Source organism: Homarus americanus, unplaced genomic scaffold (assembly GCF_018991925.1).
Source record: "Homarus americanus isolate GMGI-L3 unplaced genomic scaffold, GMGI_Hamer_2.0 scaffold22250, whole genome shotgun sequence".
Taxonomy (NCBI): Eukaryota; Metazoa; Arthropoda; class Malacostraca; order Decapoda; family Nephropidae; genus Homarus; species Homarus americanus.
The window spans coordinates 5,972,906-5,987,979 of NW_024741189.1; the positions used below are offsets into that span (position 1 = coordinate 5,972,906).

Genomic DNA, 15,074 nt, shown 5'->3' on the forward strand with positions numbered 1-15,074 from the left:
AGACAGAAATAGATAATATATTATTCTGTGTGCATTCTATTTCTTTTAGAGAGGAAAAAGTGGTGGGAAGTGAATGATAAAGAGAAGAGAGAGAGAGAGAGAGAGAGAGAGAGAGAGAGAGAGAGATAAAATCACTGGGAAGGAAGCAATACGGGACGACATTTTTATTAAACTATCGATAAAGTTGAACGAATGAAACCACGAGGAGATACGAAACATTATAAAAAACGAAAAACAAAAACAAAACAACAACGTAATTTACAATTCATAGAAAAAAACAATCTTAAAATCCATGGTATTAATGTATTAAAATAATATAAAAAGTTCCACCACGAAACACTGAATAAACTAAGCTACTCCATGATCAATATTCATATACACTAACTAAAGGAACGTGTCTAGTTAAGGTACAGTCGTTGTGTACTGTTGACGCCAATTTGGGATATAATTATTGATATGAAGTTTATGGCAGACATTTAGGGAGGTTCCTACACCTTCAGCTACAAGAGAAATTCAGCTCACGAACCTTTTAGAATTCAGTCTCAGGCCTTTATGAAAGTCTCAGGGCTCAGGGGATCACCTTGTAAACTACCGTGTTTGTATCATCTTGGTGCAAACAATGTGTCTTGGACCCCCATAATAATAATAATAATAATAATAATAATAATAATAATAATAATAATAATAATAATAATAATAATAATAATAATAATAATAATAATAATAATAATAATAATAATAATAATAATAATAATAATAATAATAATAATATCTGAGTAAGTTAAACTATTAAATTAAACCTTTATACTTGGTTCAGGATTGCTAAACATTCCACCTTACAAGTGATGTGGTAACGCCTCTCACCGCTTTACTATAAACTTTCCGTACAAAACATGGCGAACTCGTTGACGATGAAATTGCACTTCATATTAATTACGGTGGTATTACCCAACTTACTATTCTCTGTGATTTAGGAACTGCCTGTGATGCTGTGCGTTTATTTCTTATCATTTACGAATGTTAGTTAAGTGAGTCGCAGTGTAAGTTTTACGTCATTTTGCGACGTATTTTTGTATTCTAACTAAATTAAAAAAAAATAAATAAATACGAGCTTTAATCTCCACTTATGAGGAAAATTAACCGTGAGAACCTTCGAGAATCCTCGTTCTGTGCTGCCGCCTCCTTATAAGTTCTTAGTGATGAATAAAATCGAGAAGAAAATCAAATCTTTCACAGCCGACCCTGACTGACACAACTTACTCCCCATAAACGAGGATTCAAACGTATTATTGTTCTTGTGAAAAAATAAATAAAGATTGAGATACAAAGAAGAAATATGAAGGGTTAGAAAAAATGATCCGTCCATCAGAAAGGAAAAAGACATAAGAAAAAAAAAAGAACTTCTCACATGGACCAAGAACCCATACAGGATAAACATAAATAAAAAAACTTTGATCTTTATATTCTTACCGTCCTACCATTCCTCTCTCCCTCCTCCCTTCCTTCCTTCCTTCATTCCCTCCCTCCTTTCCCCACTCTCCCTTTTCTTTTCTTTCTCTCCCTCCCTCCTTCTCTCCCCATTTCCTCCCACCCTCCCTCCCTATATCCTCCAAACACCCTCTTCATAAATTCCTTCTTCCTCACACCACCCCATTCTCTCTAACCATCACGTAACACCTTTCCACACCACCTCCCCCCACCCACACACACACACACACACCTCACACCCTCCCTTTTCTCTTCCCCACCCACACACAACCACATCCCCCATTCCACCCAAAAACTATCCTCCCCTCCTTCTCCCCCCTTCTAACACTTATGATCTTATTTCACCTCCCCCCCTCCTCCCTCCTTACACAAACTCAAAATTCCCTCTCCTCCTCCCTCCCTCCCGCCCTCAAAATTGTACCCAATTATCTAGAAAGACCGAGCTTGTTTGTTTTTTCAGGCGGGTCGGGTAAAAAAAATCGACTGACTAAGTATGTGGCAATGAGGAGAGTATTGGTGACCACGTGTGGCTATAGAAACATTGATCCGCTGCCGCCTCCTGAAACACACACACACACACACACACACACACACACACACACACACACACACACACACGCTAATACACAGAGCACACACACCCACATTTTACATTTTCGCATGAATTGGCTTTTAAATTTGCCTCACACGGTTTTGTTAGCTATTTCTAATTTAGTTATTTCCTCGACTAATACCCGAATAAACTTAAGTACGGCGTTAACAGAATAACAAAAGAGGTACTTAGGTGATGAATGTATTAACAAACACCGAAAGTCTTAACAAATAAGGAAAGTGTTATCGAATTAACCTACTTATTACCAAAATAACGAAATATCACATGAACGCAAGTATTACCAGAACAACAGAAACCACTGGATTCATGCAAATATAACCAGAAAACGCAAGAAACGTTAAAATAAACTCGAAAAAAACACAAAAACAACACAGATATTACCAATATCACGAGAAATTAGCAATCACCAATTAATAACGGGAGTAACACAAGGACCACCAGAATAACACAGGAATCATCAACGAAAATCACCTAAATAACACCAGAATAAGGCGAAAATCACCCAACATAAGACCAGACAGAGTAAACACACATCCAAGATTTCACGCTATCACATCGCAGACTTACCAATAAATTAGGATTCACTGAAGCACTACCATTGGCTACAACATTAGAGGAATCAAACGGGTTGCTCCGCGTGCCTCATCAGATCAGTATTGATCTTGCAGACAAGTTGTGGCACTGTCCTGCTCCTCCTCCTCCTCCTCCTCCTCCTCCTCCTCGTCCCCCTCCTCCTCCTCCTCCTCCTCCTCTTCCCACACCCTTTCTCCCCTCTGCTTCTATATGGCACCGGTGATATTAAAGGCACCCTCCGTCGGTTTGAGGTGTCAGGACCACAAATGATGCTCAAGTGGATTTAAATTACTCGGATTGATGTTGTGTTCTCAGGGTTGTGCTGACGTGGTATTGTTGTGATGAGTTCTTAGGTATGTTGGTTATCTCTCTCTCTCTCTCTCTCTCTCTCTCTCTCTCTCTCTCTCTCTCTCCTCATAACAGTTCAAGTCACGTATTGATTTGAAAGGAAAGTGCTGAGTCGACGGCAGGAGGGAAGGTTGACAGAATTTTAATATAGAGTCCATTTCGCTAAACTGATGCACAAAAGGGAGACAAAAGCGTCTCTGTTTGCCCGGAGGTACACTAACAGCCTCCCTAAAAGCACCTCGACTAAAAATGCTTAAAAAGTGGAGCATTTCATATGGAACTCAACAGCAGTCCCTTGATTTACAACGAGATTAGGGTTGACGATGATGAAGTGTTTTCGTAGTCTGTGTTCGTCAAGGTCCACATGTTGTCCCTGAGTGGGTAGGTGTTAATACTACTACTACTACTACTACTTCTACTACTACTACTACTACTACTACTAATAATAATAATAATAATAATAATAATAATAATAATAATAATAATAATAATACCTTAACTAATCTTACGACCATTTTAAAATACCTTATAAATAAAATAACATTAGAGCTTAATACTATAATAAACGTCAATTATGCAAATTAATATGAGTTATACGTATCATGACGTAAAGCCGACAGTTATATACTAAAGTACATAATTACCTCGTTATATAATTATCCAACTTTAGTTGTTTAATATGGATTTAATTAATTACATCATTACGAGGTTATACGTAGATGAGGAGGTCCAGTGTCCTTATGAACATCTTAATGAGCTAATTTATTTCACAAATTGTATGTCTAATGATTGTTGGATCATTATTATTATTATTATTATTATAATTATTATTATTATTATTATTATTATTATTATTCATGTCATAATGTAACTACTTGTCACTTGTAAGTAAAGGAATTTCGGAAAGATTCACGTAAATACACCAATTTCTCTTTAACATTTTTGTTCGCGGTAGTTTCTCAATGAACACTTCGTCAGGAGCACATTGTTGAGATCCTCCGCCGGCTGCATCGATCCTGCCCTCCGATACCTACGTCTGGTGTTGAATTATAAAGACATTGCCGTGGAAATAACGCTAGATGCTACAGTAAGCTGCAGGTGTTGTGTAGAGTTGAGAGAGAGAGAGAGAGAGAGAGAGAGAGAGAGAGAGAGAGAGAGAGAGAGACCCTCACGTCGACGGGTTATGTAAATGAGGCACCAGGAGGAAGATGTGAGCTAAACTTTTAGAGGCTGCTGTCTATGGAGGACAAGCAGTGACGGCGATAACTGAACAAAGTTTTGTCAATATGAAGGGGAAGAGCAGCGTGAAGGTGATAATTACTCTAGGTAGAATATTTTTACTCGGAAATCAAGTTTTAATCACTAACAAACTTTCGTGTCATTTGTTGGCCTTCATTCCTTCCAACAGCTGTAATAGATGCGGTGTGTTATGATTAATAATAATAATAATAATAATAATAATAATAATAATAATAATAATAATAATAATAATAATAATAATAATAATAATAATAATAATAATAATAATAATAATAATAATATTAATAATAATAATCATTCAGAATCAGACACGACTACACCACCACCACCACCAAAGGTAAGAAAACCCTAACGAAAACCTCAACGATAACACAACAGACACCGTGATACCAGCTGTCCCTTGAGCCTCAGAGACAACCAGGACAAGAAAAAGACTGTCAGCGGGAAGAGCAGACTTTGAGGGTTCAGACTTGTCTGGTGGAGGTGAGGTTGTCAAAGCAGATGTTTGATGCCCGTAAAGGTGGTATCTGGTCAGGGGGAGTTATTGATTTCGGATGTAGATCAAGTCACACGACGAAAGAGTTTAATGGTAGTGAGAATGTTTTTTTATGTGGTACAGACACACCTAATTATGTATGTCTAGCTAAAGGTAAGAAAGGTATCGATTTTAGGAATTATTATTATGAATTCCAGGAGTTTATTGAATTTTATCAACGACTTTAGTCCTGGAAATTTATCTAATGCTCGGGACATCAATACATCAACACCAATCAACGAAAAAAATCAGTCTATAAAATCTAATCAATAACTGAGGCATCAGTTCTATGAAATAACTAATTCTGAGAAGACATCAATTCCAAGAGGGTCATTTGCGGGGAGGTATCACTCCTAGAACAATGGCAGTTCTGGTAAATAAACAATTGTGAACATGAGTTACGTTGAAAACCAGTAGTCAAGGTACAATGTATAATGGAGACATACCAGTTCTGGAAATAAATAAAATACTAGGAATCGACTCGTCCTCTGTTAGTCAAGGTTTCGATCTTCAAAAAAAAAAAAAACTAACTTAATAAACCTACATACAAATCGTAAAGGTGACCGAATAATACCAAGAAAAACGTATCAATTCTACGAGATGGTGAAGGGTTTTTAAGGGGAAATAAACTATACAAAGGATAGAAAAGAATGTAAGAGAGAATATTTGCCTCTGATATTTGTTGAGAAATCGATTTTTTTTATTTGCGTTATTGAGGTTGGCGAGCGGCACAACAAAACTAAAATACATGTTAACATCATCATTTGTTTATCCAGATTTCATATTAGCTATTAAAATCGTTCTTTTGCGTTTCCTGTTCCTTCACTCTCACTATTCCCTTGATATTGTATTTATATTACCCATTTGTGTTAATGCGTTATGGTGTCTACGAAGACCGACAGAGTAGAAGTAGCTGGCTAAAGTAAATAAGAAAGAGTAAAAATGGTAAGGAATACGAGATTGGTCCAAGACTTGTAAATAACACATGTCACTCCTCCATGTAGGATATACAAGAGAGATTATCCTCACCCCACTGAGGATTATAAAGAAGTTACCTCCCCATCGTACTGAGAGTTGCAAATGCTTCGAGCTAACTCCTCCCCCGACTGAGAATAGCCGAGCGAGCCCCTCACCCCACTGAAAACAACAGCGAACTCCTCATCTAACTGGAAATATAGCCAGCAAGATTCCTTTACCCACTGAGTATATTAAGGTGGTTCCCCTCCCCTCAATGATAAATATACAGATGGCTCCCTTTCCCGCTGAAAATGTCCCCCCCCCCCCCTGTGGTGGTGGAAAACAATAGAAGGAGGAGGATGCCACGAACCAACACCTGAATGTCAACACGCTCGATACGTATCAATGATTCACTGAGACGACAGACCTTGTTATGGCTTACAGTTGCCCTGGGCTCCAGAACACACAAGGAGGGGCAACCAACCAAACTCTTCTACAACACACACACACAAGTATGTGGTGTATGTGTGCATGATCGATATGTCTCAGTGATATGGTTTCTGCTGGCGTGACAACTCACGCAAGTTACGGTGTAGAATATGCTATGAGATACTGCTTATACATACACGCTTACAGTCATATGCGTAAACGCTTTGTTATTCGAATGAGTTTTTAAGTATGTTATCGCTGTTACATAGTATATTACCCCACGTTGTCAGTAAAATTCAGCACGTTTAGGTGTGCGATTACGCTATCATGTTTATCTTCTCGATTTGAGGAAAAATACTGCATTTTAGACGTCGTGAACAAACTGTGGTGATTTGGAATCCCCTTCGTACGTTCTCCATGACCAGAACAAGTAAAAGAAAGCAAGTGAAAGAAAAAAGGATCTAGTTCTCAAATCTCTCTCTCTCTCCCTCTCTCTCTCCTTAGTACCACAGTTGTAGGCAAGACTTAATGCATGAATGCAGTACTTTCAGGGAATATGAATATTCTGTCTCGGTTGTGCGTCCTTAGGTTTCTTGAGCTCGTTCACGTGACGTACTTCCGGCTTCTCGTCCCCCGCCCCTCCCCACTACTGTGAACTCGATGCTGTGTGTTTGTAAGAGTTGACGTTACGTGTTAGTCCAATTTGGCTTCGCGTTGACGTGGTTTAGACGTAATGACAACGTGTTATGGCTCCGTACTAACTTGTTCCAGTAATATTAAAAGGAGTTTCGGTTATCATGTTGACATAATTACACCGTATGGCAACTATGTTATGTATTGGCAGTTTAAAAATCCGCTCTTGAACTTTTGAGACTCCGGATCGTGGTTTGTTCTTATTGACGTTGGATAAATTACCACTTGTAGTCCTTCAGTTACCGTGGCGACACCATTACCCCAAATGGTTCCTCACTCGACTCTTATAATCAATATTCTGCCTGTCAAACTACGGCGACTTGCCAAATGAGCTTCAGAATTAATGAGTCCCAAACCATTATAATTGGACCTCTTGTCATATTGAGTTCCAGTTATTGTATATTGTACTCTCTAACCTAACCATGGGCTCCAATCATAATCCCATTCTTAATTAATCCAAATCTAATCTTAATCCTTATGTGACTCACTTGACTAAGAGCCAGAGTCATCTACTACCTTCACAGGAGCCACAGCCCATCGCTCTCTCGTTTACAACACCGGTATGCAAAACCAGTTACATTGTACCATAATATTGATATAAACTTTATGCCACTATATATTAAAAAAAAATACTAAAAATATATCAGATATTAAACCCCAATTAAATATTAACTAATGTATTTGCTCTTAACATTTCAATAATAAACATAAATAAATCTGTCAACTTCCACCAGTAATATACAGTATATATATATATTGCAGGATAAATTTATACCACTAACTATTAAATATTAACTACCATTACATATTAACCTCTGCATCTAACTGTTATTTTCTTCTATCCCGGTCTGTCACAGAGAATGGGTAAGTAAATAGATGATATTTTCTATTAATTCTTTTATATGTTTGCGCTTCTCATGTTCTTCTAAATATAGTAAACATTGTAAGACTGTTGAAGAGTTTAAATTGGCACCAACAGTATACAAAAATTTCCATTCATTTACCTCAGTGTCAAATCTAATTCTCTCAGGAGTTAAGAAGTGAATCATTGATGGTTATTACGGCAATCTCAGGTAATAATAATAATAATAATAATAATAATAATAATAATAATAATAATAATAATAATAATAATAATAATAATAATAATAATAATAATAATAATAATAATTTTAATAATAATAATAATTTTAATAATAATAATAATAATAATAATAATAATAATAATAATAATAATTCATAAGTCCTATTAAAACTATAACCAAATAAATACCTTCACCTATAAATATTTGAGATTAATCAGCTGATGGATTGAACCAAAATCTCATCAATTTGGTTTTACCTGAAACAACAAATAAATAAGCAAATAACAAACAAATAATAATGTAATAACAAGACAGAGACAAATAAATGGGAAACATAACTTGTCTTTCATGAATAATAAACCCACACAAGAGATAAATCAATAATGACAAAAAGGTAGTGTTTTGTGTGTGTGTGTGTGTGTGTGTGTGTGTATGTGTGTATGTGTGTGTGTGTGTGTGTGTTGTGTGTGTGTGTGTGTGTGTGTGTGTGTGTGTGTGTGTGTGTGTGTGTGTGTGTGTGTGTGTGTGTGTGTGTGTGTGTGTGTGTGTGTGTGTGTGTGTGTGTGTGTGTGTGTGTGTGTGTGTGTGTGTGTGTGTGTGTGTGTGTGTGTGTGTGTGTGTGTGTGTGTGTGTGTGTGTGTGTGTGTGTGTGTGTGTTTACATATCCCCTGTGGAAAGGGCAGTAAAGCCATGCGGGAGTAGAGGACAACACCACCAAACACGACCTCACCTCCTGAATGCTGAGTAGCACACCCACCTACAGCTGGGAATAGTGATGTGGAGGTAGTGATGTGGAGGAGGTATGGTGTGTGTGTGTGTGTGAAGTGTGGAGAAGGTATGGTGTGTGTGTAGTGTGGCGGTGTTGTGGTGTGGATGAAGTGGGGTGTGGAGGAGTTGAGATTTGGAGCTGTGGTGTGGAAGAATTGTGGTGGTGTGGAGGCGGTGTGGTGTGGAGGAGGTGTTGTGTGGAGGCGGTGTGGAAGAGGTGTGGTTGTGTGGGTGGAGTGTGGGGAAGGTGTGGTGGGAGGAGTACGGAAGAAGGGTTATACTAAGAACAGGGAATAAGGAAGGTAGGAAAGAATAAATAAGAAGGAAGGTGCCCAGGAAAGTAAGTAGGAAGGGAGAGAATGATGGATGGAGGGAAGGAATGAGGGAAGAAGAAAGGCAAGGGACGGCGGGTGGATATAGCTAGTGGAGAGGTTCATAAATACTCAATTAAACTTAATATAAGACGAATTACAACCGCTATTACATGTTATTACACGCCTGACTTACCATAAAATACCATTATACTCACCATCCTTTCTTGCCCCGTAACTCATGATGTAAGTAACAGGAACATTCAAGCGTAGCCAACTGCGTATACATTTGTCACTCAACTCTCCAGAATATTGACCGTCTTGGCACGCGATCTGTACGTGGTAGTCAACGCTGGATCCGGGAGCTAAATAATGCATGACGGTACCGCTACGATCTTAACACAGGATCACGGCGGGTGCATGATTTATCACAGGAGGTTTTGTGGTTACAGACTGGAGGTGATCAGTAAAATAAACTTTAGTTTTTTTTACGATTTATTCTTCCGTATAGTGTGTGTGTGTGTGTGTGTGTGTGTGTGTGTGTGTGTGTGTGTGTGTGTGTGTGTGTGTGTGTGTGTGTGTGTTTCAACTTTTTTACTTCAAAATAATAATTATATCCTTTTAAACTATTCTACGATGATTACAACGAATTTATTTAACCCAACATTTCCACGATAATACAATTCCTCTGATATACTCGTTCACGTATTACTTAAGTCTCCCACAAAGACTCGAAAAAATAAATCCAATTCTCTCCCCCACTTCACACGAACACCCAAGACGAACTTGTTACTCTTCAGCCAATAATTATAATTAACTCTCTTGGGCTTCCTGGGGTCGACGGGGAGTTATGTTCCAACGTTTTAGCTCAAGATGCCAAGTTCCTTCCCGTGCTAAAAACCTGAGGAGTTTGTCGAGTGAAGGTGTACTGTATGGTGAGAAGGAAGGGGTGAGAGGTTGTTGTGGGTGGTTGTATGGATGAGAAGGAAGGAGAGAGGAAGAGGAAGGGAAGAGAGGGGGAGGTGTATTGTTGAGGGTGGGTGTATGACGAAAGGTTGATGGGTAATCCAAACACTTTATACTATTTTCCATACAACCAACTGTTAGTAAATAAATGTTACCAAATCCAGAAACTAAGACACAAACGTCAATATTGATTAGCGAAGTAAAATAAAACAATATTGATAAACTCTAAAAGAATAGGACCCATATAGCAACTTTGCACGATATTATACAATTAAACTGTAATGCAGCTATTAGTGTCGTTTATTATCACAGGCCCCTCGGATGTCTAATAGAATGTAAACAATGAAATAAATACCCATATTTATCAATTTTCTGACCTTATTAAATACAGGGTAGGTTTTCGACGTGTTCTGGGTCGTAACTTAGCTATTTATGGTCTAAGACTGATTTTTTCTCACACACCGGATTTGTGGTGTATAGCAGTATTACATTGAAGAAGTAGAAGTACTACTACTATTATTTCTACTACTACTACTTCTACTATTACTACTACTCCTACTACTAATACTATTTTTTTACGTGGCCTCCAGCCTCCCCCAATAGTCTCACCTTCGCCACCATTTTATTACACTACTACTACTACTACGTAAAGACTACTGGACCTACACCATGCACGAAAATACATACAAACACAGACATCAATATACCAGTATGCTGAATATCAAACAACACTCCTGGTAAGAAATCGAACGAAAAAGAAGAAAAAATTAAGAAAGGGTTAATGTAATCTAACTCTGACAGGTCTCGTAAAATGTAATTAGATGCCAGAGGAGGCACTACAGCTCTCCTGATTACCTTTTACCTGACAAAAGTGAGATTATATTAACTCATTAACCCTCGGACGATATCCAACAACTCTAGCGTTTAATTATTCAGGACTTAAGGATGCTGCCGCTACCCATCAGAGAGTGAGAGAGAGCTGTCCATTATACAGCCTATATATAGATGGATGTTTGGTGGCTATTATGGTGTACAGGTGTGGCTATTATGGTGTACATGTGTGGCTATTATGGTGTACAGGTGTGGCTATTATGGTGTACAGGTGTGGCTATTATGGTGTACAGGTGTGGCTATTATGGTGTTCAAGTGTGGCTGTTATGGTGTACATGTGTGGCTATTATGGTGTAGATGTGTGGCTATTATGGTGTACAGGTGTGGCTATTATGGTGTACAGGTGTGGCTATTATGGTGTACAGGTGTGGCTATTATGGTGTACAGGTGTGGCTATTATGGTGTACAGGTGTGGCTATTATGGTGTACAGGTGTGGCTATTATGGTGTACAGGTGTGGCTATTATGGTGTACATGTGTGGCTATTATGGTGTACATGTGTGGTTATTGTGGTGTACATGTGTGGTTATTGTGGTGTACATTTATTCATGAGTACATTTTTACACAGTGACGAGTACGAACAATATCCATATCCAGGAAGTGTTATCTTACAGAGTACTTTTCACCCTATTATTGAATGTATTACAGGTTGTATTATTACAGAGTACACTTTTATTATTACAGACACAAAACAATAGTTTTATTGTTTACATAATCTTACTCTGTACCTACACCTATGACTGTACCTGCCCTTGTAACTGTATCAGTAAGTACACCTCTATGTTATAACCTGTCAATGCATATATAACTACACCTGTATCTACACTTACACCTGTATTTTCACCTGTAAATGCACTTAAATTTACACCTGTTTATGCACCTGTAACTGTACCTGTAAACACTACCTCAATTTTATCAAGCATTGCTATTCAAATTACACTACAGAGGGTACCCGGAAAAACGTGTTTATCTTAGAGTCTGGGGTCGCGGCGGCATATATCACAACGAGTAATGAACTCCCCAAGCTGAGGCGTCCTGATAGAATTTTCGCCCGAATGTCCTGCATGGTTTAGTTGGTTCTTGCCCCGAGAGGCAGCCGTAGTGGAGAAAAAAAAGGTACACTTGACGCTTAATGAGGCGAAAGGAATTAGGAGGGAAAACAGAAGATAGTAATGATATCTTACTAAGTTATATTGAAGATAACGTACAATATATGGTGATCCGTTTATTATACAACTGAGTTATATAAAGTGTACTTATGATGTATGTGAATATTCATATATTAAATTAGCTTAAAATATTATTGTATTATTATGTATATATAATATTTGTTCATCATTTACTATTTTGGTAGGTTCAAAGCACCGGGGCTGGAATTATTATATTCGTGATAACTTATTTGGCATTAACTCTATTATTATTATTATTATTATTATTATTATTATTATTATTATTATTATTATTATTATTATTATTATTATTATTATTATTATTATTAGGATATTTAATATTAAAGTAATAAAAAGGTGGCGAAGGTATGGCTATTGGGGGAGGCTGGAGGCCACTAAAAAACAAAGTAGTAGTAGTAGTAGTACTGCGTTCTATAGTAGTGAGCTGCACAGCCTACAGTTTAAGAAAGGGGGGGGGGTAAGTGATATGTTGTGACATGCAATCTAGTGAAGTAACGGAGATAAAGGTCTTCTCACCCTAGTTTATAACATGATCTCTCTCTCTCTCTCTCTCTCTCTCTCTCTAGATTTATTGTGGTTAGCGGAAGTGTGTGTGTGTGTGTGTGTGTGTGTGTGGTGGGTTATGGTGGAGCCTCTGGAGATGTATGCCACTTACCGAGGGGCTGGTGGTGTGAGTATTGTGCGTAATTGAATGAAATATATCATCAGATGACACTATTGTCGAGTCGAGTCGGAGAGTGGTAGTACCGGAGTGATCTTAGGATGGGTAATGGTGTCTTGAGGTTGGTAATGTTGGGTGTGGATGGTGTATGGTGGGTGAATGGTGCAGTGGGGACAAATGTGGAGGGTGAAACTTAGCTATGGTATTGCATGGTGGATGTATGGTGGAAGGAAGGAGTGTGGGTAAGTATGAAGGGTGTCACCTTGGTTATGGTAAGTGGATGATAGTAGGGTGAGTATGGAGCATGTACCTCGGCTATGGTAATGTATGGTGAATGTATGATGAACGATAGTGGGAGAAGGTGGTGTGTGGGTAAATATGAAAGGTGTATCTTGGCTATGGTAATGTATGGTTGGTGTATGGTGGAGGATGGTGGAGTATGGTGGAGGATGGTGGGGTGCGTATGGAGGGTGTACTTGGGGTAGGGTTCCGTTTTCTGTGAGCTGGCTGGTGCTACTACCCCCGAGCAGCCGGCCCACAGGGAGGGGAGGTTAGGGGCCGAGTGCACACACCCTCTTCGCTACTATCACGCCCGCGCCGCCCACGCCCAAGTAAGTACACCTACACCAACCTTAAGGTCCGTCTAAGGTGTCCAGGCAACTCCTGAGTGCGTCCAGGGGACTGTGAAAGGTGAGAGGAACGTGAAAGTGAGTGTGAGAATATGGGTGTATGGGAGATACTACCCGCCGCCACCACCACCACCACCGACACCCGACGGGCTTGGGCCTACTCGGCATCGAGCGAGGGAAGGAGAAGTGCCATTCAGAGAGAGAGAGAGAGGGAGTGTGAGAGAGGTGTGGAGAGAGAGAGTGTGTGAGAGAGAAGGAGAGAGCGCAGCCGAGGCACCGCCGAGCCGGCCGCCCCGACCCGAGGCACAGTGCCACACGAAGCAACTATTGATTACCTTTGCTATTGATCTTTTCCTGGGGTAAATTGTGAGAGAGGTTGGTGGGGCGGTAGTAGAGTGTGGGCTGGCACTCTGAGGCGACCGCTGCCACTGCCGCCTCCACCACCGCCACGCACTCTCACTCAGTGCCACCCAGATATTGATCCATTGATTTTCCTGCCCTGGCACCGTCTATTTTATTTTCACATCATGCAGTTCTCAGTCCGCGCCGACCCACCGCCAAGCCCGCCACCAGCCCGGCGCGTACATACTTAAACTCGGCGTGACACGACCGTAGATTTGTGTCGCTAAATTGATCGAGAGTCCGGGTGTTGAAACAACATGAGTGCCGTTGATAAGTTCCCCCTGGTGGAGTGACGGGTCCGGGAACTCTCTCGCTCGCTCCTGCGTCGCCACTCAATATGTTGCAATACTTAGATTTAGTTGTAACTCAGTATTATTATCACTGTACTCTGTAAAGTGTGTGGACTCCAGCGCAGGGATCACGTGTGTATACCGTCTACCAAGTTACCTTCAACCCTAGTTTTAAAAATGTAAATTTTTTGCTCCTCAATATGTGATATTAGTGAGTCTCTTTTTTAATATTATATATATACCGGTATATATATAAGTATATATATATATACCAGTGAAAGTTAGTGTGTGTGTTTTAGAAAAAAAAATAAATGAAATATCTAGAAAACACGAGTGCAATAGTGATGTACGCGAGAGTTTTCATCTGGTAAAAAAGTGCGTTTTTTTTTTTAATGTGTGCGTAATACAGTGCCGGCACAAGATGTAACCGTCCCTCCGCCTCCCGTAACTGGCTTTCACCCATGTTTCCGTTTTTGATTCCCCACATGTAAGTATACGTGTGCGTGGGGCTGTGGTGTGTGGAGCAGGTGTCTGGCTTTGTTTATATGTTGCTCAAGTGGCGTGTTTGTGTTTGTCCTTGTGCTGAAGTCGGCGGCTATGGCCTCGTGCTTGTATTGAAATACAGTAGTGTGTACTGTACATATGCTGAAATGGCGTTTCTATGTTTTGTCTACGTGCTGAAACTGTGTGTAGGGGCTTCGATATAATCTAAAACTATATTTAAATTTGTATTTTCAGTCTTGTGTTCTGTTTTGTGCACGTCCTGAAGTTTGCTGTTTCACGCATATATCCCAGTCTATCGTTGCTACTATGCATGCACACAGGAATGATGTGTGCAGTTTTACAACATTTTTTTTATAATTTTACGTACAGTTTTCCATGCATTTCATTCGCTTGAGTGTGACTGTGCATGCGTAGCGAGGGTGCAGGACTTGGTGAGTTGTGTGCTACATCTTTGCGTAACCGTGTGAGCGTGTGTGAACCGG

General features: G+C 39.4%; 1 protein-coding gene across 5 annotated transcripts in view; it reads left to right on the plus strand.

Moving 5' to 3' along the window:
- LOC121875785 (protein tramtrack, alpha isoform-like) overlaps window positions 1-15,074 on the plus strand; it is a 235,643-nt gene that overhangs the window by 65,191 nt on the left and 155,378 nt on the right. The window contains exon 1 of one of the 5 annotated variants that reach the window (XM_042380485.1): window positions 13,304-13,378. The exons of 1 other annotated variant lie outside the window; for it this stretch is intronic. Coding sequence is in view for 3 of the 4 variants with exons in the window: in XM_042380483.1 (XP_042236417.1) it covers window positions 14,550-14,575 (26 nt within the window). In the remaining variant the exon portion in view is untranslated. Of the gene's footprint in view, window positions 1-13,303; window positions 13,379-13,695; window positions 14,576-15,074 lie in introns of those variants that run through there. 3 more of the 5 variants (XM_042380483.1, XM_042380486.1, XM_042380482.1) reach the window with 3 other exon arrangements.